The 27,853-nt window shown below is 32.4% G+C and overlaps 1 protein-coding gene across 1 annotated transcript; it reads right to left on the minus strand.

The window, feature by feature from the left end:
• Positions 1–15,275: 15,275 nt before the first annotated feature.
• Positions 15,276–18,465, minus strand: LOC132760048 (phospholipid-transporting ATPase ABCA3-like). Its single transcript, XM_060751934.1, has 2 exons — positions 18,333–18,465; positions 15,276–15,739 (listed from the first exon to the last, which is right to left on the minus strand). Exons 1-2 carry the CDS (start codon positions 18,463–18,465, stop codon positions 15,423–15,425), a joined length of 450 nt encoding a protein of 149 aa, XP_060607917.1. The 3' UTR covers positions 15,276–15,422.
• Between the last annotated feature and the right edge of the window lie 9,388 nt (positions 18,466–27,853).

The raw sequence follows: 27,853 nt of genomic DNA on the forward strand, positions 1-27,853 counted from the left end.
GTGCACAAAAATGATATTTCTTCCCATCATAATTTTGATTATTTCCCTTTTTGTTTGAAAGTGTCCGTAATTTTCATTTTAAAGTTTGTCTTCTCTTCATAATGTAACACAAAATGTATTTGAGATGTAGACTGGAAACTTCAGAAGTATTTTGGTTCTATATGAATTTAGATGTCCTGTAAATTTCAATGATATTTGTTTTGAAAATGTCCTTTGTTGTCATTTATAGTTTGTGTTTTCTTAGAACACAAACTGTTTTTGACGTATAGACATGAAACTAAAATCAATGATGATTTCTGTTTGAAAGTGTCCTTTCTTTCATTTATAGTTTATTTTATAACATAATTATGTTATATAATCATGTATAATTGCATGCCATACTACCAGTCTTACAGTTTCGTTTCGGTAAGACTGATGTAAAATATATCGGATTATTGGTATAGTAGGAATTTATATGATATAATCTATGTCTCTTGCCTCAATAGTGAGGTAAGATAAACTTATTTAGTTTAATAATAAATTTGAGCCGTGTCATGACAAAACCAACATAATGGGTTTGCGACCAGCATGGATCCAGACCAGCCTGCGCATCCGCGCAGTCTGATCAGGATCCCATGCTGTTCGCTTTCAGTTTCTCTACTTGTAAAGGAGTCAGTAAGCGAACAGCATGGATCCTGATCAGACTGCGCGGATGCGCAGGCTGTCTTGATCCATGCTTGTTGCAAACCCATTATGTTGGTTTTGTTCATGACACGGCTCAATTTATGTAATGTAGTTGAAAATTTATTATGTTTGTTGTCAACCTACTTCATAGATTAAATATGGTAAATTATATCATATTTGGGGTAGCTAAACATTTCCAGAACAGAACATTTAATTTCATGCAATCATTTTAACTAATAAGAAGTATGTGAGAGTAAGACAAACATACATTAATATTTGCATTATTCTACGTTTTTACGAATAAGTTGTTATTATGAACTTCTCCAGTAAATCATAATGATATTGTGATAATGTTTTGTATGTTAACATATGCACTGTTCGTTATCTTGTAAAATATGCTGTAGTATGTCATCATGGGCTTATAAGCCATATTTGATTGAATTAAATTGTCTGTCTGTCTTTCTTTGTATAATACAAAATGAATTTGAGATACATAAATTTTTAAAAAGGAGAAGTTTAGTGGGCAAGAATGAAAATTTATCGATTGCATTTATTTTTGATTCACTTTGAAATTTGTCATGCTTAACCATTTTGTTATAATTTTCATGTTTTTAGCTCACCTGAGCATATGCTCAGGGTGAGCTATTAGGATCACTCTTCGTCCGTCGTCTGTCGTCAGTTGTCCGTTACACTTTTTAAACGACATCCCTCTGAAACCATAAGGCAGATCATAATGAAACTTCACAGGGATGTTTCTTGTGTGAAGCTTTAACAAAGTTGTTCAAAGAATTCCATTCCATGCAGAACTCTGGTTACTGTGGCAACCGAAAAGAAAAACTTAAAATATCTTCAAGAAAACCGCAAGAGCTAGAGCTTAAATATTAGGCATGAAACATCACCTAGTCAGTGTCTACCAAGTTTATTCAAATAAATGCCCTGGGGTCAAAATTGGCCCCGCCCCGCGGGGTCATTGTTTTTCCTTATATGTATAGTAAATTTGTATAGTAAAAACTAAAAATCTTCTTTCAAAAAGCCCAAATAGCTAGAGCTTAAATATTAAGCATGAAACATCTTTTAGTGGTGTCTACCAAGTTTGTTCAAATAAATGCCCTGGGGTCAAAAAATTGGCCCTGTCCCAGGGGGCATTGAATTTCCTTATTTGTATATAGTAAAAAACTTAAAATATCTTCTTTTAGAAAACCGCAAGAGCTAGAGCTTAAATATTTGGCATGAAACATCACCTAGTCAGTGTCTACCAAATAAATGCCCTGGGTCAAAATTTGACCCGGCCCCAGAGGGGTCATTGATTTTCATTATTTTGTATAGAGTAAAAACTTAAAAAATCTTCCTTTAAAAAACAAAAGAGCTAGAGTTTTTATAGTAAGTATGAAATATTTTCTAGTTAGCCTTGGGGTCAAAATTGGCCCCTCCCGGGGTCATTGTTTTTTCCTATAGGTATGTATATAGCAAAAACTTAAAAATATCTTCTTATAAAAACCCTAAAGAGCTAGAGCTTAGATATTTATCATGAAACATCTTCTAATGGCTGTCTACAAAGTTTGTTCAAATAAAAGTCCCTGGTTTAAAATTTGCATTGGCCGAGGGGTCTATATACAGGTGAGGGATTTCAAGGCCATCATGGCCCTCTTGTATTGTTGTACTGTTCTCTTTTGCATTATTTTCATCCATACCTTAATAAAAATTATTCATCAAAGCTTAAAAATTGAAACGATTGAATGATTATGCAGTTGACAAGAATGTCAACTCTCCATTTTTATAATATGAATACTTTATTTTTTTTCTTAACACAATAACTCAAAACATTAAAATATAACGGCTTGAAATTTTATGGAGGAATATCTCTCATACTAGTAAAATAGCAAAAAACGGAATCCTTAAAAAACGCCCAAAAAATCAAAATTGATAAAAATATGTTATAGACTCAGAGCTTTTAAGATTAAAACCCTTTTCAATATATTGGGAATGTTAATGCACCAGTTTTTTCTAAATTTGATTCCGAGTGGCGCTGCTATCACTGCCTTTTGTATATTTTTATTCCCTGCTACTGTCTTATGATATTATCAGCTGGAAAAATCCTTGCCGGATAACCATATCTATTTCCAGTCAGTATGTCACATGGTTAAGCAATGCGTATGAATACCAACTATTTCCCGGACTACTATTTTTTTCATACTTCACCATGCTCTGATTTTGTCAAATAAAAGATTATTACGTCTATATTTTAGTTATGTTTCCTGTCATAATGAATAATAAACATTATTACATGTACATGTGTTGTTTTATTTAATATTTTACCCCTTTCAAGCCTGATAGCTTTACTTTTATATCTTCAAGAATGAATTTTGCGTGCTGGTATTAGTTCGCAACTATTTTGCAATGCACAATGGGATACTTTCTTCGTCTGCAATAGTAAAAATGTCAGATTACCTCAGTCAAACAACTTTTGACATTATATGGAATGATTTATTATCTGCAAATGATACTGATGACTGTAATCAAACAGGAAATGTTGTTGAAATATTCTAGAGAAGATTTTTTTCAAAGGTCATGGGAAGATATATATGCCTTTGATGATGATTTTGTTGAATCGTATGATGAAAAAAACTCCATTGAATGTAGGGTTTAATACAGTAGAGTTACCTGTCCCCAAGAGTGACACTACAGTGACAATGATCTCCCCTCTGTAGCAGAAAAACCAATGAGTTTATCAGTCTCTCTGACAGTGATGTATTGCAATTAATCAAAGATTCCAACTATTAAGAAGAAAAATCTTTATGTTAATAAATTCACCAGATTTCTAATGGGCAAAAATGAAACAAGAAACAAGAGATTTACATAACATACCACCTAGGGAAAATGGATTCAATTTGGCAAATTTCATTTTGTCGGTGAGAAAAAAATGTCGGCCAAGAATATGAGCCAACAACTGTTCCAAACATTATTTCAAGCATTGACCGAAAAGTGAAGGAAATGAAATACCCGGTGAAAATAATGCAAGAATCTGGAACAAAATTCTTTAACATGACCAGAAATGCTCTTAAAGCTAAACAAAAGTCACTTAAGAAAATGGGAAAGGGCAACAAACCTAATGAATGCAGCCCAATCAGTGAAAATGACATCAATATTTTGTATGAAAATCATGTGTTAGACAGCAGAACACCACAAAGTTTATTAAACACAGTGTGGTTGAATAACTGTGTTCATCTTGGGATAAGAGGAACTACTTTTGAACACTATGGTATAATAACTGTGTTCATCTTGGGATTAGAGGAACTACAGAGTGTAGAACAGTATGGTTAGTCATGCTACTTTTCCCCTTTAAACTTTTTCTTCATTTGACTTGGTATTTCTATAAGACTTAATATATTATTCTTGCATAATATACTTAACAATTAAAGCATTAGGTCTATTCGTGACCAGGAAAGTATGTCCCTGCTGAGATTTGAACTCAGAACTCTTTCCTTAAGTCGGAAAGTGTTTTTCATTAAACTACACGAACATATTACTTTACTGGCTTACTTCACCTTTAAAACATTGACATTAAAATAATGAGTTCAACAAATCTAATATTATGCAAGATTCTGGCTAGTGTTATATTTTATTTAGCAAGTTCAATAAATATATAGTAATGAAACTACTGTACTGTACACGAATACAATTTAGAAATATAAATATCCCAAGCAGTGATTTGATCGCTAAACTAGAAATGTGTCCATAGGACAATAACTCTAAAAATACTAAAAATATCCAGACGAAAATACCCAGGTGCACAACTACACATGCTGATCAACATTCCTGCTAAGTTTCATGACTCTAGGTCAAATACTTTTTTAGTTATGTGCAACACAAAAAAGAACAGACAGAAGGAAAGGGCGGACAATGGTTTAAAATTTAAATGCCCGCCCCTAAAAGGGGGGGGGCATAAAAAAAAATCATTTTAGGGTTTAGGTTTGAGGGAAATTAAAAATAAACTAAAAGATATGTATCCCAAAAAAACCAAAAAAGATGTTTCACCTTTTGGGTTAAATTTTATTTGGTTTTATTATTTCGATTTTAACACCCAAAATCTTAAAAAAAAATTATTTAAACCTGTATTAAATTAAAAATTTCGGCCCGTTTTTTTCCCAATTTTTAATTTTATTGGTTTAAATGTTTAAGGGTTACATACATGTCTAAAATTTTTTCTGTCACATGTTTAAATATAATGTAATACGTCAAAAAATTTTTTTTTTGCATAATAACAACATAATAAAAAACACGTTTTGGACATTTCCCTATTTATGTTCAGTTTGATAATGCGGGGGGTCTGTAAATATTCTATTTGTAAATTTTCCAAAAGAAAAGGGGTTTACAGTAAAAAATTAAAATCTTTTCATTTTTCCCCAAACCACAAAAGTTTGCACAAATCATGTTTGAATGGCATTAATTAAAAATTTTTATTGTTATGCATTCCTAAACAGGGGATTGGAACTGGCCACAATGGTTTTAAAAAAAACCTTAAAAAATTATAAAACAATATTTTGAAAAATACTAAAACTAAAAATGCCCTATTTAAAAAAAAAAGAATGCATAAGTGTAATTGGTTTCGACCCGGGGGTGCCCGGGGCCCTTTGGGGGGGCTGCTGCCCACTTTTGCTGGGGCGGGCCCCCTTCTGCACATTTACAACTTCTCCCTAAACGCAAAACTGTCGGAAAACCCAATGGGAGACCTCCGGGTATGGGCTATGCGGTACCAGTTGTTTAAGCTGGTGGGGAATTTAAGCCCAGGTCTAAGTTGAGTCCCAATACAAAATATAAATATCCACCCCAAGCAGTCGGTCACGTAGTTTACTCTACTATCAGTATGTAGAGTGTGATAGTAGATAATTTTGATGAAATGAAGATGAACACAAATGCTCCTAATTACTTTATTCAATTTATTTATTTTCTTTATGTCACAGTTCAACAATATAATATTCCATACAAAGTTTTTAATAGGTCACTTTTATTAAAATATATAAAGTCCACAATGTTTCTTATCAAAATGTTTCCCAAGATTCTTTCAACACACTTTTACATTAATTCTGATTCTGATCCTAACAATTCTTAAAGATTCCAATTCTTTCTAATCATTCTTAATTCTTAAAAGTTCTAATCATTCTTAATTCTTAAAAGTTCTAATTCTCAAATCTTAATTCTGTTTTAACATATTTTTGTCTCCCTATATATAATATTCTCAAGTATTATTAATTTGATTAATTAATTGATTAACCAATGAAAAGTGAAAAATATTGATCAATGAAAAATAATAAAAAAACATTAACCAATTAAAAATAGAAAAGTATTACATGGCATAATGCTTATTCTGGATAAAAATAATATCTTATGAAAAAAGGTATAAAACATATCCTGTAAGTTACATAATTTCCTTATAGCATTAATTGCTAAAAGCTACAAAGTATTATAAATGATTATTATATAATCTAAATATAGCTGCAATCTCAGTGGTCCAAACAGTAGTCAACAGAACTTTTTATAAAATCATATTTACTGGGTGTAGTATCATATTCACTGGCTGAATTGGATTTTCCCAGTCTAAAAATAGATTGAGACTCATATTCAATGATCATACGCCGTAGACTGTTAATTACGCGTGTTAATTAAAAAATAATTGTTGCTTTTTTTCTTTATGGCATATTTCTCGATTAAAATATCAATACTTTACTATCATACTTAAGGGTTACACCGCAATAATGAGTATAGATTTGATTTATTTAATTTGTATGCGCAGCGTTCGCGTAGTCGTTGCACGCCTAACACGTGCGTCTTTCTTCCCGCGCTTCAACGAAGCAAAATTTGTACATGTATAATTATAAGGTTGCACTTTTGTGATTTTTTTAATTTCTTAGCCTATTCATATAATAAAACAATTATTGACTAGTGAACCATTGAATATGATGTGATATTCACCGGCAGAAAGTCATATTGACCTCGGCTGCCATAATATCTAAAACAGACTTGTGTATCTTTCAATCTGGACAAAACGATTCATCAGTTTTAGCGTTCATTTCAAATTCTAACACTCACGTGATTTTGTCACTATAGACAAAGAAGGAAAAAACTGGTGTTAAACTGCCAATAAACACCGGTTAGGGACTACTTGTATATGCGCTGTTATGTTTTCACCCTCGATTCTATAGTTTACAAAGCATTTTAAAGCAACAATAAAAAGAATTTTTATTTATATTTTCAGTTCGTATAATGTTTTCTTTTCATACAATACCGAAATAATATCTCACATACACTAACGCCACATATTAGATGCATATCAGTTAGTAAATAGTTTGACAAAACGGCGCCATTCCGTAAGCAGCGTAATGACGTCATCCTAAGTAAACAACTCATTCATAAACAAGCTGACGTTATTTCATACATACAAGAATTATAAATGGGGCACTGATGTAAACACAATACGACGTAAGTTTTTATTGTTGAAAACTTGATAAAATAACGTTTTTTTTCTTATCATTTCTTTTGATCGATAATTTCTATATCTTCGCAACAGTGGGATGCGAAAATCGAACAGCGTTATACGAAAATCGGTACCGGAAGATATTTCCGCTTTAAAAATAACATTAGTGATTTTCCTTATTTTATCGTGTTAGAATCGAAATAACATCGGCCTGAGAGGTGTATATTGGCTATTTAACACCGGTTTTGTCGTTTTGATGCGACAAAATTAAACACTCAGGCCTACGGCCTTCGTGGTCAATTCCTACGCATCCAAACTCCAAACCGGTGTTAAATAGCCGATATACACCTCTCAGACCGATGTTATTTCTAAATATATCCTGACTAAATAGTGAACAGTGCAGACTATCAGAAGGCACTCATCTTGGTCGCCACTGGTGGCATAGGTAGTTTGTAGCCACCAGTGGGCTAGGAGTTAAACATTATGTTATCTGACTTGTGAAGAAAGAATAAGATTATTAAAAATTTTGATCCTTCTACATGTTAGCTGACTTGTGAAGAAAGAATAAGATTATTTGATCCATTTTACATGTAAGCTGAATTGTGAAGAAAGAATAAGATTATTTGATCCATTCAACATTTTAGTTGAATTGTGAAGAAAAAATAAGATTATTTTAACCATTTTATATGTTTGCTGAATTGTGAAGAAAGAATAAGATTATTTGATCCATTCTACATGTTAGCTGAATTGTGAAGAAAGAATAAGATTATTTGATCCATTCAACATGTTAGCTGAATTGTGAAGAAAGAATAAGATTATTTGATCCATTTTACATGTTAGCTGAATTGTGAAGAAAGAATAAGATTATTTGATCCATTTTACAGAGTACATTTCCTGCAACTAACCAACACTCAGGTGTTTAATAAGGAATTCTAACACAACACACATTTTTCCCTACTGAACACGAAGGACCGAAAGTGTGTGTGTGTGTATATGCAAGAAAATCACTGTCAATGATTGTATACTAGTAATATTTAGCCATGTGATGCAATTAATAAAAATGCGATGAGCTGAAAATAAGTAAGTGAAAGTCCGACAAAATTTAGCTTGCTATCAGGTTTGTTAATGTCATGTTAATATCGAAATAATATACCCCAGCATTGATTTTATTGCTCTTATTAAAATCACTTTATTTCCCGCAGTCAACAAGCACATGTGTTTTTATGAGAAAATGTAACACAAGCAAAGCGTCATAAAATTGCAAATGATTAAACAATTCTAAAATTGGTCTACATGTTTCTATTATTTGTTAATTATTATTATTATTTTCAATTGTGTTCTCTTATCATGAGGCGAGCGGTTTAACAGTTAACTACATAAACAAACTACCTATGTCTCCTGTATTTATCATTGGTATATAACAGATAGTTTTCCTCGTCATTTACACCACTTGTAATATTCTGTAATATATCTCCAGTAACCAGTCTCCATTCAGGGGGGACAACTGTGTTTATCTCGTTACAAGTAAAACCAACATTGTCCAACTTACATCGACACGTGGGGTAAAAAATGAACATGTTCTGGTAGTTGAACTGAAATTTAATGTCAGTATACAGGTAAATATTATGTCAGAATATCTAAATTCAATGCAATACAAATGAAGAATGATTGGAATACAACTGTAAATATATTACAAAATGAATGTTGCTGTTTTGTGTTGTTTTTTCTTTTGCAAAACAACTAACGTTCTTGCAATACAAATGTACAATAATTGCAACAATACAACAATACATTTATTGTAATGCATACTAAAATTATTGGCCAGTCAAACAGAAAACTTATATGAAAAACAACTGTCAATTCATTCTGATGGGTGTTACAAGCAACGACCTACAAGATGAGTAGAATAATGTTTGTCCCCAGTTGACAGAAGATAAATCCAATTAATATAGTGTTTAATTGACATAATTATGACGTTATTATAATTAATTACATCAATGAATATTCATAAAATCATGTAAAGAACATTTTTTTATTCTAAAGGACTGTTAAATTCTTATTTCAGTGAGGTTTATATTTATCTTATTTACACTGTTAACTCTGGACAAGAAATATTCTTTTACAATCATTACCCAGAGAAAGTCATGATGGGTGTGCTTGATTGGACAAAACAATAATGCAGTGTTATCATTCATTTGCCTGTCCCATTATATTATATGATATAAAAAATATTGTAATAAAGCTGTCATTCAGGCAAAACACATGTCTTTAATGAAAACATGAAGTTTACTGCATTACCACTTAACATACAGTTGACTCTCGGTAACTCGAAATCGAAGGGACTGGGCAATTTACTTCGAGAGAAACGGAATTCGAGTAAGGTGGATTTGCCGCCATTACGTTGACATTCGTTCATGTATATACATGTGCCTGATTGAATGTACAAAGAAGTAGGTTTATTATTGTTGATAGCGGCAATGCTACAATATTTAACCGTTGAAATGACAGTAAATCACTTTCAACTACAAATTATGAACAAAAATATATAATTTCATACATGTATATTAATAGTGAAACATAAACACAAACATTCGTAGCAATGACATAAATGCAAGTTTGTCAGTATTCATCAGTACAGCACATGTTTATAATAAACACTCATAACATATCATTACAATAAAAGCACAATAACACTTTTATTTCAACAACAATTTATCTAATATTTGAAGTGAATTGATCATCGGAAAACGAGAGTAGCAACTGTTGTGAACCGGAAGTACATATTAATGTATGCAGTATGACAGAACATTAATTATACAAATGTCATTTATGTTGATAACACACATCAATACCTAGGCTATTTTTTGACTAACACCTGTCAGACTGGCACGAGTCTTAACCTGAAACCTGAAACCGTTTGCCACTTTTAGGACGTGTTAATAATACATGATGACCGGCAATTAAAATTTCTATGGAACGTGTGAATCACAAGAGACAACATCTCACCTTGATGTTGCCGACCAATGATCAGTCGGCTGTTTTCACAATTCGACTAATTGAGATGAAAATATGTTGGACTTTAATTGACGGGACCAAATTTTCTTTTCGACTAAACAGGAGTCTCGGTAAGTCAAAATTTGACCTAAGCGGAGTTAAAATACAAAGATAAAGAAGGAAACTTTATAAATACTTCGACTTACGCGGAATTTTGAGTAAAGCGATTTTGACTTATTGAGATTTTCAACTTTTATTTAAAAATTTACAAAAAAGTTACTAAAAACAAAAATGATGTTTACTAAAACTTTTTGGGCTACAACATTTAATTTTTTTGAAAGTACAACAGTAAATGTATTCCCAAAAAACCCTGTATAACTAAAAATTTTTAAAAATAATTCCCAATAAGACTGAAATTTTAAATAAAAAACAATTTGTAGAAAAAAATTTTTGAATAACGGAAAAAAAAGGGAAACCCCAAAGGAAACTTTTTTTTAAAAAATTTTTTATTTTTTAGGTGCACAATATTAAAATATTCCCTGATAAAGTGGGTCCTCCATTTCCCCTGTCCCACTTTTGGGAAAGTAAAAAAATCATCCCCAACCATCGTCAAAAGGAAACCGTTTTTTTAAATTTATTCCTCACATAAATCCCCCTTGAAAAAATTTAAGTTTTTAAAAACACCAGGAAGCCCCTTTAAAACCCGAGGGCATGAAAATGTGTTGGCTAATTTTTCCGAAAACTTTGTTACATACAAACTATTTGAATGTTTTGAAGTCTTGTTAAGCGTATGAAAAGAAAATGGAATAAAGTTCCCGCGTGGTTTGGTGAGATCGTAGTATTGAGCAGTTGACATAACAAGTGGCTCCGGATCAGAATTTTTCGGTGCAGTTAAGGCTATCGTCATGGAGATAGACACGAAGACCGCGGGTAAGATTATCTGTGACAGCAAAGCTTTCCGGTTCCGTAATGTATAGAAGAAATGTTTTAGCAGAACAGTTTTAAAATGGTTGAACCATTTACATTTATCTGTATGTTCCAGGATTGGAAGTTCATATTATCCGCTGTATCATCTAGAAAAATAAAGAAAAGAGCGTTTTAATAACTTTTTGATAAATTGCAGAAATCTCTTACAATATTAGTTAAAGTTTATAACAAAACTAGAGATAACATACTCCACTTTATCACATAAACCGCGGCGCAGGAGTGTAATAAAGCCATTTAATAAAAACTATATTACACTAGTGTAATAACACTTTAACGTAACATCATTTGCGCTATAGAGAAACATAGCGTTAAAGCGCGCTAATGTTAGCGTTACACTATGGGCGTGTCATTGAAAAATTAATCATTTTAACATTTTACTGTTCTTATTTTATATATGTGATAAATAGAATATTATATTCGTGTAGATTCAATACTAAATTTATTGAACACGTTGAATAAAACAATATTATGCTCGCCAGAGGCTCCTATAATATAATTTTTTTTTTCAACTCGCTCAATAAATTTAGTATTAAACTACACTCATTCAATATCCTCTATATCTTTTAAGTGCTTGTTAGTAAAAAAGAGCCTAGATAATATTAGAATTTGAAAAAAGAGGATGATATCATATAAAATTATATATGACATTATTAAGTTACAAGTCTTGGATACTGACCAAAGATTTTTGAAAGTTTTTTAAGATATATTCTTCATAATTATTAACAAGAAGTTGCACATAAATCTTTAATGAAAATGTTACATCATTTTATGCAAGCCCCAATGCCAGAGTAAGAACAGAAGCCTCACTATTCTTCCAATAATAAGGCAAAATATAAAAATGCAATCCAAAATATTCCAATCCCAGGAAGAAATTCAACTTTAGACAATGAACTTGCAATAAATAAATAAATAAAAGGCCTTAACCCTTTCACTGCCATAGAGACGGCACATGCCGTCCCTATTTTTTTCAGCGTACTTGCCATATGGACGGCTTTTGCCGTTTCTATAATAATAATAATATTTATATAATAATAATAACAATAACTAGAACTATCACTGAATGCGATTCATACCCATACCAATGTCCTTGACAGAAGAAGACTTGGAAAGGTGGTTAAGGGAATAACTTTAGTGGCACAAATACAATGTACATAAAAAGAAATTATCTCTGGTGAAAAAAAGACAAAGTGTACAGGAAATTTTTTTTGTTTTTTTTTGTTTGGGGTTTTATGTCACATCAACACAGTATAGGTCATTTCGCGATGTTCCAGCTTTACTGGTGGAGGAAGACCTCAGGTGCCCTTCCGTGCATTATTTCAGGCACGAATGGGCACCTGAGTAGAACCACCGACATTCCGTTAGCTAGCTGGATAGCTTCCTCACATGAAAGAATCCAAAGTCCCGGTCGGGATTCGAACCCACAGCGGTGAGGGGCAAGTGGTTTGAAGTCAACGACCTTAACCACTCGGCCACGGACGCCCCGATAATAGTATAAATATATATTGTCAAATGATGTTCGAATAAGTTACAAATAACCTTTCATTTTTCCAATGAACTAAACATTTTCTATTTCAATTTTTTGACCTTCAAGTGTGGCCTTGACCTTAAGCTGGCACAAGAGTAAGATGTGTTCCGCACATAACCCAGTTGGGGTGAACATTTGAGTAAAGTTTGAAGAAAATTCTTCCATTAGTATAAAATTTATAGAGCAGACACGACATATTGTCTAATATTTGATTGTATGTAAATTTGAAGACTTAAAAAGGGGCATTACTTTGTTAAAATGCAATACAGAGTTATGAAACTTGACCTGCATATCTTCATTGTGACACTTCATATATATTTTAAGATTCAAGCAAATACCTTTTCTAGTTTCAGAAATATTCAAAACATGTTAAAATTTAAGAATATTTTATAAGTCAATTTTTGACCTTCAAGTGTGACCTTGACCTTAAGCCAGCAAAAGGGTGACATGGGTTCTGCACATCCCCTTGTTGAGGTGAACATTTGAGCCACATTTGAAGAAAATCTTTTAATTAGTGTAGGACTTACAGAGCTGACATGACATACTCTCTAATAATTGATTGTTTGATATATGACTTTCAATTGTGACCTTGAGCTGACACATAGGCAACATGGGTTCTGCACATCCCCTTGTTGAGGTGAACATTTGAGCCAAGTTTGAAGAAAATCTTTCAATTAGTGTAGGACTTACAGAGCGGACACAGCATACTGTCTAATATTTGATTGTTTGATATTAGACCTTCAATTGTGACCCTGCCCTTGAGCTGACACATGGGCAACATGTGTTCTGCACATTCCCTTGTTGAGGTGAACATTTGAGCCAAGTTTGAAGAAAATCTTTCAATTAGTGTAGGACTTACAGAGCGGACACGACATACTGTCTAATATTTGATTGTTTGATATTAGACCTTCAATTGTGACCTTGCCCTTGAGCTGACACATGGGCAACATGTGTTCTGCACATTCCCTTGTTGAGGTGAACATTTGAGCCAAGTTTGAAGAAAATCTTTTAATTTATGTAGGATTTACAGAGCGGACACGACATACTGTCTAATATTAGATTGTTTGATATTAGACCTTCAATTGTGACCTTGCCCTTGAGCTGACACATGGGCAACATGTGTTCTGCACATTCCCTTGTTGAGGTGAACATTTGAGCCAAGTTTGAAGAAAATCTTTTAATTTATGTAGGATTTACAGAGCGGACACGACATACTGTCTAATATTTGATTGTTTGATATTTGGCCTTCAATTGTGACCTTGACCTTGAGCTGACACATGGGCAACATGTGTTCTGCAGATCCCCTTGTTGAGGTGAACATTTGAGCCAAGTTTGAAGAAAAATCTTTTAATTTATGTAGGATTTACAGAGCGGACACGACATACTGTCTAATATTTGATTGTTTGATATTTGGCCTTCAATTGTGACCTTGCCCTTGAGCTGACACATGGGCAACATGGGTTCTGCACATTCCCTTGTTGAGGTGAACATTTGAGCCAAGTTTGAAGAAAATCTTTTAATTTATGTAGGATTTACAGAGCGGACACGACATACTGTCTAATATTTGATTGTTTGATATTTGGCCTTCAATTGTGACCTTGACCTTGAGCTGACACATGGGCAACATGTGTTCTGCAGATCCCCTTGTTGAGGTGAACATTTGAGCCAAGTTTGAAGAAAATCCTTCAATTGGAATAGGATTTATACAGCTGACACGAAAATGGAGACAGACGGACGGACGCAACAAAGCGAATCCATTAAAGCCCCCCCCCCCCCAACACATTTTGTGGTGGGGGTATAATAATAAATATATAGATAATTATACAATCGACAATAATTATTATATACTAGCAGATTTGGAAACATATATAATTATTATAATACAAATAACAAATAATAATAATTATTTTAATTAATAATATAGTAATTTCTTAGAAATCCTTCTGGCAAATAGGTGATCAATAAATAACCCTCTGGCAGCGAAAGGGTTATCAATTAAGAAAAAATCATTTCCCAAAATGCAGTAATGATGAACGTTCATTCCTAACAGATCAATTTACTGCACAGTTTTATGTTGACAATCTTTGTGATTAAGCTTACATATGGCATACAAAAAAGCACCATGCAATATCAGGGTTCGTACAGACATCCAATGCCAAAATTCAAGGACTTTTTAAGCACTATTTAAGCACGTTTTCCCATTTTTCAAGCACATTTGTTGCACATATACCGACACAATCTTCAACCTATGATGGATAGTTTGTTCACCATTTTTTGTTAAATACACATTTTCTGACATTATAGAAGAACAACTTAGGGTGCATCAAGTACAGATTAGTTCAAAACAACTGCAATTTGTCCACTTACTGTTACCTTGAGTAAACATTTCATTGATTTTGATACTAAATTGGATCTTTTTTTTTTATTTTGTTAACCGTTGATTTTTATCAAAACTATGTCATTCTGTGATTCAAACATTTTCAAGCACATTTTTAGCAAATTTAAGCACTTTTTAAGCACTTTTCAAGAGAGTAATCAAAGTCAAGGACTTTTAAGCACTTTTTTACATTTTTAAGCACTTTTTAAGAAAGAGACTCAAATTTAAGCACTTTTTAAGACAGACTTTTTATATTACAGTTCAAGTGGATGCTTGTGACATAAGCAATGCGTAAGAAAACCATTTATTTATAAACAGTTACACTGATATAAAAATATATTGAATACAAGACATGCCCACGGACAGAATGTCGGACCCCCTCGTCTTTACTCAAACTATAAGCTTCAGATCAAGGAGAAAGATGTACATATAGGTGAGAAGTGTAGACAATCCCAGCTATCCTCCTCGCCACTTTTTGTGACCTTCACAAACACCTGTTCAAGACCACTGTCTGATATACCATAACTTGCTATCCCCAACTCACTTTTCTTGTTCTCTAGAAGTCTAAATAATGGAACAAAATGTTCGTCCCTCTGCACTGGGATTGTGACATTGTCTACATGCTTGGATATAAAGGCAGCTGAGATTATCTGTTTTACCATTGTGAGAATCTGAGCATCTTTATTCCCATCCAGCTCTGAAGGTCCATTAGTATGCATACCTAAAAGAAAAATCTATTTATAGAATCCAATCAAACATGAATCAAATTTCAAATCAAATATATAAAAATTAGAAATTGATTACCGATCTTTTCCTAATTTCTTTCCTTTCCAATGAGTAAATGCATGTGAGTTATACTGTAAAATTTGATATTTTCTCGAACTCTTTATATCAAGCAAATTGAAAAGGCTAAATATTCAGGAATTATTACAGTCAGTTCTGTAACTTTGTACGATACTTACATACTTATCCAACAATTGAAAATCTTCAATGAACTTTATAGGCAAAAATTAATCCGTCAAAAAAAATTTCTGATTATACAGTATCGCATACAAAGGACCTCAAGCTTGTTCTGCTTGAGACAAGTGTTTTAGACTGAGATATCATCAAACAATATTACTTAACTTTTGATTGAAATTATTTTCAGAGAAACTAATCAGAGCAGAAAATTTAAGCCCCAGACCTTTAAACCCCGAAACCCTTGCTTGTTGAATCCTTTTAAAAAAAAAGCCCTTTGAGGAATAGGGGGAAAATGCCCATGCATGGCAAACAAAGGCTAGCAAAGTAACATAAAGAAAAAAAACTCAAGAATCACTGCTGTATAAACAAAAAATGACTTAAAAATGCCGTCTCCAATTTATATATCACTGTAAAGTAAAAAGTAGAAATTTGGGCCTCAAATTTATAAAGTAAAGGGTGAAAAAAATTGTGAATTCAAGGGTTTAAATTTCTACATTTAAAATTCCCTTTTCCCGGGCATTCAGTCTAATGGTCATTTGTTCCCCTAAAATAGATCAAGGGAAAAAAATTGGGTTTGGGGTTTGTTCCCCTTGCGGAGATTTTTGGGGAAAAATTTCTGGTTAGTTATCCAGGAATGTTTTATTGGACTGACTGTTGAGATATGACAAACAATATCTCATAAGGTGTTAAAACCACACAATCAAAAAAGAAAACAAGAGGGCCATGATGGCCCTGAGGTCGCTCACCTGTATATAGGCCCCCACCCCCACCCCCAGGGCAATTTTTACCCAAGGGCTTTTATTTGTTTATTTGAACAGACTTGGTAGACACCCATAAGAAGATGTTTCATGCTAAACATCTAAGTTCTAGCTCATTGGGTTTTTTAAAAGAAGATTTTTAAAGTTTTTACTATACACATATAGTTAAAAACAATGACACCCCTGGGGCAGGGCCAGTTTTGACCCCGGGCTTTTATTTGAACAAACTTTGTAGATATTTACTTAAAGATGTTTTCATGCTTTATATCTAAAACACTCTAGCTATTTGGGTTTTTTCAAAGAAGATTTTTAAGTTTTTGCTATACACATATAAGGAAAATCAATGACCCCCCCCCCCCCCGGGCAGGGGCCAGTTTTTGACCCCCCAGGGATTTTTATATTTGAACATACTTGGTAGACACCCATTAGAACATGTTTCATGCTAAAAATATTTTAGCTCTAGCTCTTTGAGTTCTTTAAAAGAAGATATTTTTTTAAGTTTTTAAGGGGCGGGGCCAATTTTGGACCCCAGGGCTTTTAATTTGAACAAACTTGGTAGACACTCATTATGTTTCATGCTAAAATTTCTTAGCTCTAGCTCTTTGAGTTCTTTAAAAGAAGATTTTTTTTTAAGTTTTTATATATAACTATGCATATAGGGAAAATGTATGACCCTCTGGGCGTGGCGTCAATTTATTGACCCCAGGGCTTTTATTTGAACAAACTTGGTAGACATTCACTAGAAGACGTTTTCAATGCCAAATATCTAAGCTCTAGCTCTTATGGTTCTTTAAAAGAAGATTTTTTAAGTTTTTACTATATGCATATAAGGAAAATCAATGACCCCCTGGGGCCGGGCCAATTTTGACCCCAGGGCTTTTATTTGAACAAACTTGGTAGACACTCACTAGAAGATGTTTCATGCCAAATAGCTTAGCTCTAGCTCTTTGGGTTCTTTAAAAGAAGATTTTTTAAGTTTTTACTATATGCATATAGGGAAAATCAATGACCCCCTGGGGCGGGGCCAATTTTGACCCCAGGGCTTTTATTTTAACAAACTTGGTAGACACTCACTAGAAGATGTTTCATGCCAAATATCTAAGCTCTAGCTCTTAGGGTTGTTTAAAAGAAGATATTTAAAGATTTTTTCTTTCGGTTGCCATGGCAACCAGAGTTCTGCATGGAATTAAATTCTTTGAACAATTTCTAAAGGTGACCACCAAAGGAACATTCCTGTGAAGTTTGGATGAAATTGGCTCAGTGGTTTATGAGGAGATGTCATTTAAAGCAAAAGTTTACGGACGGACGACGGACGGACGGACGCCGGACGAAAAGCGATCACAAAAGCTCACCCTGTCACTTTGTGACAGGTGAGCTAAAAAATGTTATACTTTTGAATTTTTAAATGTTTTTTACATTGTAAACATAATAGTGTCATTTAAAATTGAATTTTTGAAGATTTGTTTAATATATTGACACTTCATGACTTTTAATTTCAACAAACGTCAAAACATTCTTCCAGTTAAAAAGTATAAAAATTATAAATCACTATCATCTAAGCATTATGTCATATATCAGCTTTTATGTTAAACATACCTTCATCTTTCAAAATACAGAGCCGGTAACCATCCCCTAGTTTAGAATTAAAGTAAGATGGGGTACCAGCACATTTCAGTTTGCCGTCTGCTATAATTAGAATCCTATCCCCCAAAGTCTCTGCTTTGTCCATATGGACACCATTATTGTCCTTCCTTAAAGATGAAAGTTTAAATATTCAGCTTGTTTTTATGCTAGCAACACTAGTAATTTGCCCTAAATAAAAAACCAGCCTGCCCACTTTTATGCATAGTATGCAAGTATGTAAAAACAAGCATAATACTTGAACGGGTTAGGCTAGCCAAAAAGGTACTTAACTTTTCAACCTTCACTATTGATAGTTCCAAATTTTAATTAAAAATATGTACCTCTCTTGCCAAAAGTGGCAGCCATTATTGGGGTCAATTTTCTGTATCATGTGACCCCTATGTCTTTTTCCCTTTTTATAATGAAGAACAAAACTGAGGGTTACTGGTTCGTAGATATAATTTGTAGTTAAACACTATAATTCCAGGGATAACATCATACATCAAAGCCAATTGTGGATCCCGATCTGTAAAAAAATACCTCTGTTTACTCACACTGGGGTTTTATTAGCTCTGTACTGCAATTACAATTTCTCAATCCAAATGCTTAATAATTATCATATTATTTTAAGTAAAACACATAGGTCTACTTCATCTACATAGTACAATGACCAACAACTTCTATAACACAAAGAAAGACCTCAGGTGACCCTAACTTTAGGAGGGAAACATTATGAGCAGATAGCAGATTTGGATAAGGGAGCTAATGACACAAAAGTTAAGAGTAAAAATCAAACAAGGTTGACAGAGTTGTCTTTCTTGGAAAATAACAAATTAACCTTAAAAATAGCACTTGGTTACAATCATTTATTACATGTTTTTTGGTGGTTTATAGAAATATATCAATGAAATATAAAACTGATATTTTCACTGTTTGAAACAGTGAAATTACCACAATGATAATTTCACTGTTTTGAATTTTAGCCCCTTACGCTGTTTCAGTGAAATTCCAGCGTGCACAGTACTGGAAACCAACTAAATGATGTCACATCGTATTATCATGTGGTGCACTTTTAATTTAGCATTAGGTTAAAACGTCTTTTTAAACGTTTCTTTGCATATAATAAAAAGAAAATTTGTTTACTTAATTGCAAGATCAAAACATATTTCACCTCGTGGCCACCAAAAGTTCATATTTTACTTGTGACTGCACCACTCGTGAAATATACCTTTTGGGGCTCACATGGTGAAATATATTCCGATCTTACACCGACCTAAACAAATATCCTAAAAAAATTGACAAATTATCAAACAAGCAATATAAACAGCTGATTTAGGTAAATTGTCAAATTCTGTTCTGAATGTTAAGAAAAATATCTCAACTGAAATTACAATCATCACTTTAACTATACCTGTCTTGTATTAAGCGAGTAGATTCCAGATGGCTCTACGCGAGTAGGGGTCGACACTGGCAGTAGGCTCGTCCAAAATCACTGTGCGTGATCCTTCAACAAATGCCATAGATATAGAAAGTTTTCTCTGCATGCCTCCAGAGAGTGCATCTGGGCGGAGATCTGACAATATTCTGTCAATAAAATAGTAATACGCAATAATTGTAATATTACGTAAATAAATAACAAACTTTTAGGAAACATATTTATAAATATATCTGTTTTGGCTGTTCAAGACTTTTTCGGTCGGGTTATAAGTCAACACCAATACTAAAATTCAGGTCATATGGTGACTTTCCGATTTTAATTATCTAGGAAGACCCCAGGTTCCTGTTTGTGCAATAGTTTCAGGCATGAGCAGGCACCTGAGTTAAGAACCACTGGCATATTGCAAGCAAACTCAGGATAGCTGCCTGATGTGAAAAATCAAAGTTCACTGTCAGTTTTTGAACCGACAGTGTTGTTCAGGAATATGTTTGACTGTAATCCTCTGTGTAATATAGCATAGGTAAATATCATTGATTGTGTGATTTCTGAAGTTACAGAAATAACAAATACATTTTGCTTTGTGCTAGCCCAATTATAAATTAAGCAAAAAAAAAATTGTTAACACTTTACATAATTATGGAATGTGATTTATATTTGAAATATTTAAATGATAATATTTTGTCTGATGATGATGTATTTTGTACAAGTCTGAAATAAAGTTTATGTTTTGTTCTGTTTTAAAAGAAAATGTACATGAGTAAGTACATATCTACCTAAATTACTATCAATATGTGCAAAGACAAGGGCGTTGCGGGATCAGTTTTTTGTCTTAGAGGTGTACAGCATTTAAGTTGTATTAAACATGAAATCTAGATTTAAATTTTTCTGTGGCAAATAGACTTAAAACTACCATTTACAGTGTAACAAATATGTTTTTAAAACCCTTAAATCTTACTCAGCAGATTATACAAAATTTCATTATGGTAAACTATTCTTACCTTGGAATATTATCTTGTTTATCTCTAGCTGGTACACCCTTCAAACGTGAATAAAACCAAAGTTGTTCTTCCACATTCAAACTGTAACAAAATGTAAACATGTTATTAAAAACTAATCAAATGTAAAAAAGGTTACAAGATGTATAAATGGTAAACTTCTTATAAAACATAGAGAAGGTTTATCAACACATTAAACAAAAAGTCCTATTACCTGCTCTTTAAATATATTACAATGTATTTCAATTTTGAATTGAACAAATATTCCAAATTGATATATATTTTGATAGGGAAATACATGTAGTGAACTTTGTTGAGAAAATGGACCAACTTAGCAAAAAAATAATTTTAAAATTATCTGCTCATTTTTTTTAATGAAAATGTGAATATAACTTTGTTTCTAAGAAAATGACCCTTAATGGAAATGGTTATTTAAATTTACCCATGAAATATGGTGCTATATCAGTCAATATATTTTAAATTTATATTATAAAGTTACGATGCACCCTCTAGTGATTTGTTTAAAGAACTAAATTGGATGAGATTTGATGAAAGAATGAAATACAAAAAAGCAATCATAATGTTTAAATCTATCAATGACATACCATATCCACAATACATGCAAAGTAAATTCCAATTTGTACACCAAAAACATGAGCGCAACTTAAGATCTACAAATAGTTCAGACCTAGCTGTTCCACGACCTAAGAAAGAATTTTTCAGAAAACCCCTAGTATACTCTGGCCCTAAATTATGGAATAATATCCCTCTTAACATAAGGAAATCTAAAACAGTTCAGGAATTTCAAGCTTCATATCTATCCTGGCATTTCTCATCATTAAATTAATCATTTTATAACAAAATTAGAATCCAATCATTTGATGTACCTACTTAAAAGTATTTCCAACTTCTTTTAATTTGATATGTACTTCTTTGACATGTATTATGCTTTGAATGGACTGTAAATATTTAACATGTATTTCTTGTTCTGACAATTTCAATGTACATTGTAACATAATGTTGTTGCAATTATTTTTGTAATATTGTAGTTGTATATATTGTAAATTATGTTTTTATTAGAGGCCCACATGGAAGATTGGGAAACCAAATGTGTAGCCTCGATAAATAAAGCCTTTACTTACTTACTTACTTACTTACTTAATATATTCAATTTTTTTTTAAAATAAATATGAAATATAAATATGAAAGTGGGCGGAGTCAAAACTCATATTTATTTTAAGGGACTTCTTTCGCCATTTTGTTTGAAAAATCTGATAAATACAAAACAACTTTGTTGAATTTTGTTTTGAAAACTATCTAGAATGATAGAAAATGGTCTAACGAAGAAAATCAATCCTAACACCAATATCTTTAATTCAGTCATAAACGCTGAACAGACGTTTAAAGAGTTGTTTACGTGACGTCACAATGTAGTGCGAAATATAGGGTGCAAAACAAGACAATAATAATATTACTGCGCGCTGTACAATTGCAGTTGCGTAGCAAGCAAGGGTGTTCATAACCATTTTTCTTTGATAATGAAATTAAATAAAAAGGTTATTTTTTCGTTTGAGTGAAATATGGTATATATTTTCACTCAACATGATAAAATGCCACATATTTTCACGAGCCGGGATGGCAAGTGAAAATATGTGGCATTTTATCATGTTTCGTAAAAATATACTCCATATTTCACTCAAACGAAAAAATATCCTCTTTTTATTATTGCTGATGCAAACACCAATGCTAACGAAAGGGTCATGACAAAAGCGCAACATTTTTTCCTTATAAAAAAGTAAAGCTAACAATATGTTTGGGTGAAGATCAATCAAATTTAGTCATACATATATTCTTTTTTTTCTAAACTTAATAAAAACATTGGGTACAGAAAAGTGTATATCAGAATGGTATTCAAAATAAAGAATGCCCACTTTATATAGATATTGTCAGTTATTTTATAATTTTGTAAACATGTAAATGAAATTCCTATTTTACCTTTCAAACAAAACATTATATTGTGGACACATCCCTAGATCCTGGCTTATATTATCCATATCTGACATCACATTATGACCATATATGGTAGCAGTACCAGATGTGGGTGGGAACATGCCTGTTTATATTGATCTGAAAAAAGGTTTTAATTTCAATATTTTAAAATCACTAGAGAATGTACAATTCAATGAAAATCAGCAACAAATATAACTATATACGAAACTGTTTAACATTTTCTTTAATGTTAACCCTGTAAATATCTTAAACAGACTCATCCATCTTTAAAATCCAAACAAAACCATTCATCATTTATAAGGGAAAATTTCAAAATGTTGATTGAATGAGGAACAGTGCAGACCATGAAGAAACAGCATGGACATCCTGTATGGACAAGTCTTAGGGGAGGCCACTGATGCCAACAGCGAAGCCAACAACGACGCCGCTGACAAAAGTAACCCCTTTATGTAGCCTTTTCAAAGCGACACAATAAAATGACTTGATTAAACATTAACACCAAGTTTGTGTTGTTTATACCTACAACAAAGAAAAAATTCAAATATTGACTCAATGTATCTATTGATAATTGGAAGTCAGATTACACCTAAAACAACTCTGGTTCTGCTTTAAATATATAACAAAGAACAAAAGTATAATCTACCTTTAACTTATCGTGTACAATGGTGTTAACTGTATATAGTTTTACTAACATAGTTGTTGTTTTTCCAGCACCATTATGACCGAGGAACACAGTGATCTGATTCATAGACAGACTGTCTAATGCTGATTTATCTCCCTTCTTGTATACCTAGCAAATTAATATAATTACATTATACATATTTATCAATATTCAATATCAAACTATAAAGGGAGATTAAAGATAACTTAGCAAAAAATGCCCAAAACATGCCTTCAGGATTATCTGCCGTTTAGAAGTGCATTCTAAATTTTTTAGTGAATACCTATTAAAAAAATTCTTAGTTATTAAAGGGAAATAACTTTTATAAAATATAAATTAAGGATTATCTGCCCTTGTGAAATTGTATAGCATGAGTAAATTAGTTTGAAGCTTTGAAAGTTTCTAAGAAAATGGACCTTAACATATAAAAGGTCACAATGATCTTTGACCTTTGAACATATAATCAGTGTGACAGGCTGAAATTCAATCAAGGTTTATCCACATGAATAGTTGTGTTAGGGTTGCGTTCATTGAATGCAGCATTTCCTTGTTGATCTTGTTTATCATATTATATTACTATTGAAATTCCTGATGATGTGGAAACTTAACCAAAAAAGGTTAAACCAACGCCGACAAGCTTATCATGACAAAACCTCATAAAATATCAATCTTGACATACCAATGCAATATATTTAAATCTTGACATATGGATGTATTAATCTTGATAGAAGGATATATGATTCATACTAACCCTTTCTCAAGTTGTTCACAACTTTTCCTCTTGTCAAGTCTCGCGCAGGTCCGGTTTGTTTTAAAGTGTACAGATACAGTCTGTGTTACACCCACACCAATATATACCTGAAAATATTTATTATATGTTGTCACAAGATGAAACTGTCCTGTATTCATATTTGTTCAGCATAGACAGATTTCTCATGAAATTTGACATTATATCCTTTAAAGCCTTAAAATGATTATTTATGGTAAAATTAAGATGATGATTTTGAAACACAGCCCTGTTTCCACAGTAAAGGATTCATGTTATCACTAAACATTGATTTTTTTAATATACATGATATCTATATAAATTCATAAAATAATGGAAAGGGAATAACTCCAAACAATGAAGGGAAATAACTTAAATCAGATATACCTGAGTCATCATCAACAGTGACATCATCATTTTCCGGATCATCATTGACGAGGTAGTAACGACGTCTGCTACGATTAACTCCGAACAGACTGTTTAAGAAAACATTTTTTCCCCAGTGATGTTCCACACCAGTAAAAAAGCTTGTGAATGGAAAATTCCCATGTTTTGGGTTTATACCATAAGATCCAAAAATAATAATAAAACCACTTTTGCCGTGGCCAAAAATTTTACCATATTTTTCCCGGGAAATAATAAAAAAATGCCAGGGCCCTTTAATTTACCATTTTCCCCCCCCCCCTGATTTTAATGGGAAATCACCATTAGCTTTGATATACAAAAGAAAATAACAGGGGCTTTTTAGTATCCCCATTTAATTTTTCTTAAATGATAAAAATACAATAAGTTTTTTAAAATGATAAAATTTTACAAAGGCTTTGTTTTACTGGAAGTTCATTAAATAATAAAACCCAATACCATGGCTTTTGTGACATTAATTACTAGTTTCGGGAAATAAGGGTTTGGTTTTTTCCAATCATTCCTGGCGTAATGGAAATTATATCTAAAGAATGAGACTCATTTGATATATAAGTTGAAACTAAGTTAATGGCATTTTCGATGCAAACACTAGAAAATCCAGGATGATTTGCAAGAAAAAAGGTTAATTACATTAACTAGTTATTACATCTTCATTACCTTTTAACTATAAATTTAATTTTTTATAATATACTTGTAGAATACAAAACTAATGAGTGAAATATAACCTTTTTACCGTTTATCATATATATCATTAAACCCCACATCACTCATTTCTGAAACAAGAGGCCCATTTGGGCCCTGGATCGCCCCAAAACCCGACAAATAGGGCAAAACGGTTTTAAAAGTGGAGCCCCTTTTTTACCCCAGAAAATGAGAAGCTCAATTTTGAAAACAAGGGGAAAAGCATTTAAATTTAACAATTTTTGTACACTGACCCCCAGGAAAAATTTTTTGGTTTTAAAAATTTTTTTAAAAAATTTAACCAGTTTGCTGAGGGTGTTGTTTAGCTCTTGTTTTTCTAATTTTTGCTCTGGCCCAAACCCTTTTATCAAACAGTTCAGCCAGTAGGCTGTGAAAGGTTTAAAACTAATAAAAAGTGACAGAAAAAAAAAAGGAAAACAAAAAAATTTGGGGAAAAAAAAATTGGCCCCCCGGGGATTTTGGGAAAAATTGGGGCGGGGGCCCCCTTAAAAAATTTTCCCCCCGAGGTGGGGTTTAATTTTCACCTTAGGGGTTTTTTTTTCAAAAAAACATTTGGGAGAAATTTCACTAAAACGTGTTTTATTTCCCAAAAATCAAAAAAAATTTTTAGTTTTTTTTCTATACACATTAAAAGGGAAAAATCAATGACCCTTTGGGCCGGGGTTATTTTTACCCTAGGAAATTCTATAAGCACAAATTGCAGGGCATCTATTAGAAAAATGTTTTATTTCCAAATTTTCAACGCCCGTTGCTCTTTTGTATTTTTTACTAGAAAATTTTTTTTTTTAAATTTTTTCCTATTTCATGATTATAAGGAAAATCAATTTACCCTCTGGGGGGGCCCCCAATTTTTTACCCTTTGACTTTTAAATTTTAATAAACATGGTTTGACATCCATTAGAAAAATGGTTTTTTAAATTTCCAAATATCTAAGCTGTAGCTTCCCTTTTTGGGTTTTCACGAAAAAGATTTTTTTGTGTTTAAATTTTTACATATTTTAAAGGGAAAAACAATGACCCCTGGGGCCCGGGCCAATTTTGACCCTTTTGGGGGATTAATTTGAAGAAATTTTTTTTAGAATCCCCCTAGAGTGTTTTTATGTCAATTATCTTATCTATAGTGCTTTTGGATTGTCACAAGGAGATTTTTTTAATTTTAACTGTTATAAAAAGGAAAAAAAATGGCCCCCTAGGGTGGGGTCAATTTTTTACCCTATGTTTTTTTTGTGAACCCAAACTTTTGGGAAAACATCCACTATGTTTCATTTTCCCCAAAAATTTTTTAAAATGTAACTTTTTTCATTTTTTACAATTTAAGGGTTTTTTAAAATTTTTGTAAAAATAATCTTTTGTTTTTCCCCCGACAACCAGAGTTTTGATGGATCCCCAATTTTTTTGAGCAACTTTTTGGGAGGCTTCATGCAAAAAAACATCCCTTTCAAAGTTTCAAAACCCAATTTTGGGCCCCAAATGGTTTAGGAGGGGAGAAGTTTTTTCAAAGAAAGTTGATGCACACCCCGTACGGATGGAGGCACGGACGGATCACAGAAAGGACAGTCGATGGATACGGGACAATGGGCCATCACAAAAGCTCACCTTTTAGGACATTTTTTCCTCAAAAGGGGAAACCAAAATTTAAAAACAAGTTCAGTTTTTTTGTTTTTTAGAATATTCTGCCCTTTTTATGTGACATTTTTAATTAAAAAAAGTATACTATAATAAATATCGTTCAAAATGCCCTTTTAAAATATTTTATTTAAAAAAAAAAAAAAAAACATTTTTTAAAGGGGTATTTTAACAAGCAATATTTTAGGAGAAACAAAAAAAATTTATTTTTAAACAAAAGAAATTTCCCAAAAAAATAAGGGGGTACAATATGTTAACAAAAATTTTTTAAACCTCCCTTTAAACTTTTCTCCTTTTCATAGACATTTTTTGTACGGCCCTAGCCCACTGAATAAACCCAATTTACAACATTAAACAAGGGAGTTATAATATGTTGGGATTCTTCAGATAAATCTGAAATCAAACATTTTAATTTTCATATAAAAGGATATTTGTTTTTCCCTGTAAGATTTAATATATTTTTTACCCGAGTAAAAACCAGATGCCCCCAAAATTTTCACCCAGTGGGATAGCCACCCAGGTTTAAAATTTGAATTGCTTTTGGGGTTCCAAAGGAAATATTTAAATTTTTATTAAAAAAACAAATAAATTTTCTTTTTTTATTTCATGCCCTTTTTTAAATGATTTTAAGTATTTTTTTTTGGGTTTTTGCCCGTGAACGTCTTGGGATTTTTCCTTTAAAGGGCGTCATTCACATCATGATGTTTACCTCATCAAATTTTTTAAAAATAGTTCTGTAAATTTTTCTTTAAAGCTCCATCGGCAGACGGGCAGGGAGTGAACCATTGCCCTTTTTTAACCCGATATCAAAGGGCAAAATCCCCGCATTTCCCCCAGCCAAAACAGAAAATTTTCAAAAACCTTTTTTGTAGAA

The sequence above is a fragment of the Ruditapes philippinarum genome, unplaced genomic scaffold (assembly GCF_026571515.1).
Source record: "Ruditapes philippinarum isolate M1 unplaced genomic scaffold, ASM2657151v2 ctg2746_1_1_1_1, whole genome shotgun sequence".
Lineage (NCBI taxonomy): Eukaryota > Metazoa > Mollusca > Bivalvia > Venerida > Veneridae > Ruditapes > Ruditapes philippinarum.

Excerpts from the sequence above, each read along its gene's own strand:
- LOC132760048 (XM_060751934.1), bottom strand. The coding sequence starts at position 18,465 with ATGGACAAAGCAGAGACTTTGGGGGATAGGATTCTAATTATAGCAGAC. Across the intron at positions 15,740-18,332 it reads CTGTATTTTGAAAGATGAAG|GTATGCATACTAATGGACCT; the intron begins GTATGTTTAACA and ends TTTTTCTTTTAG.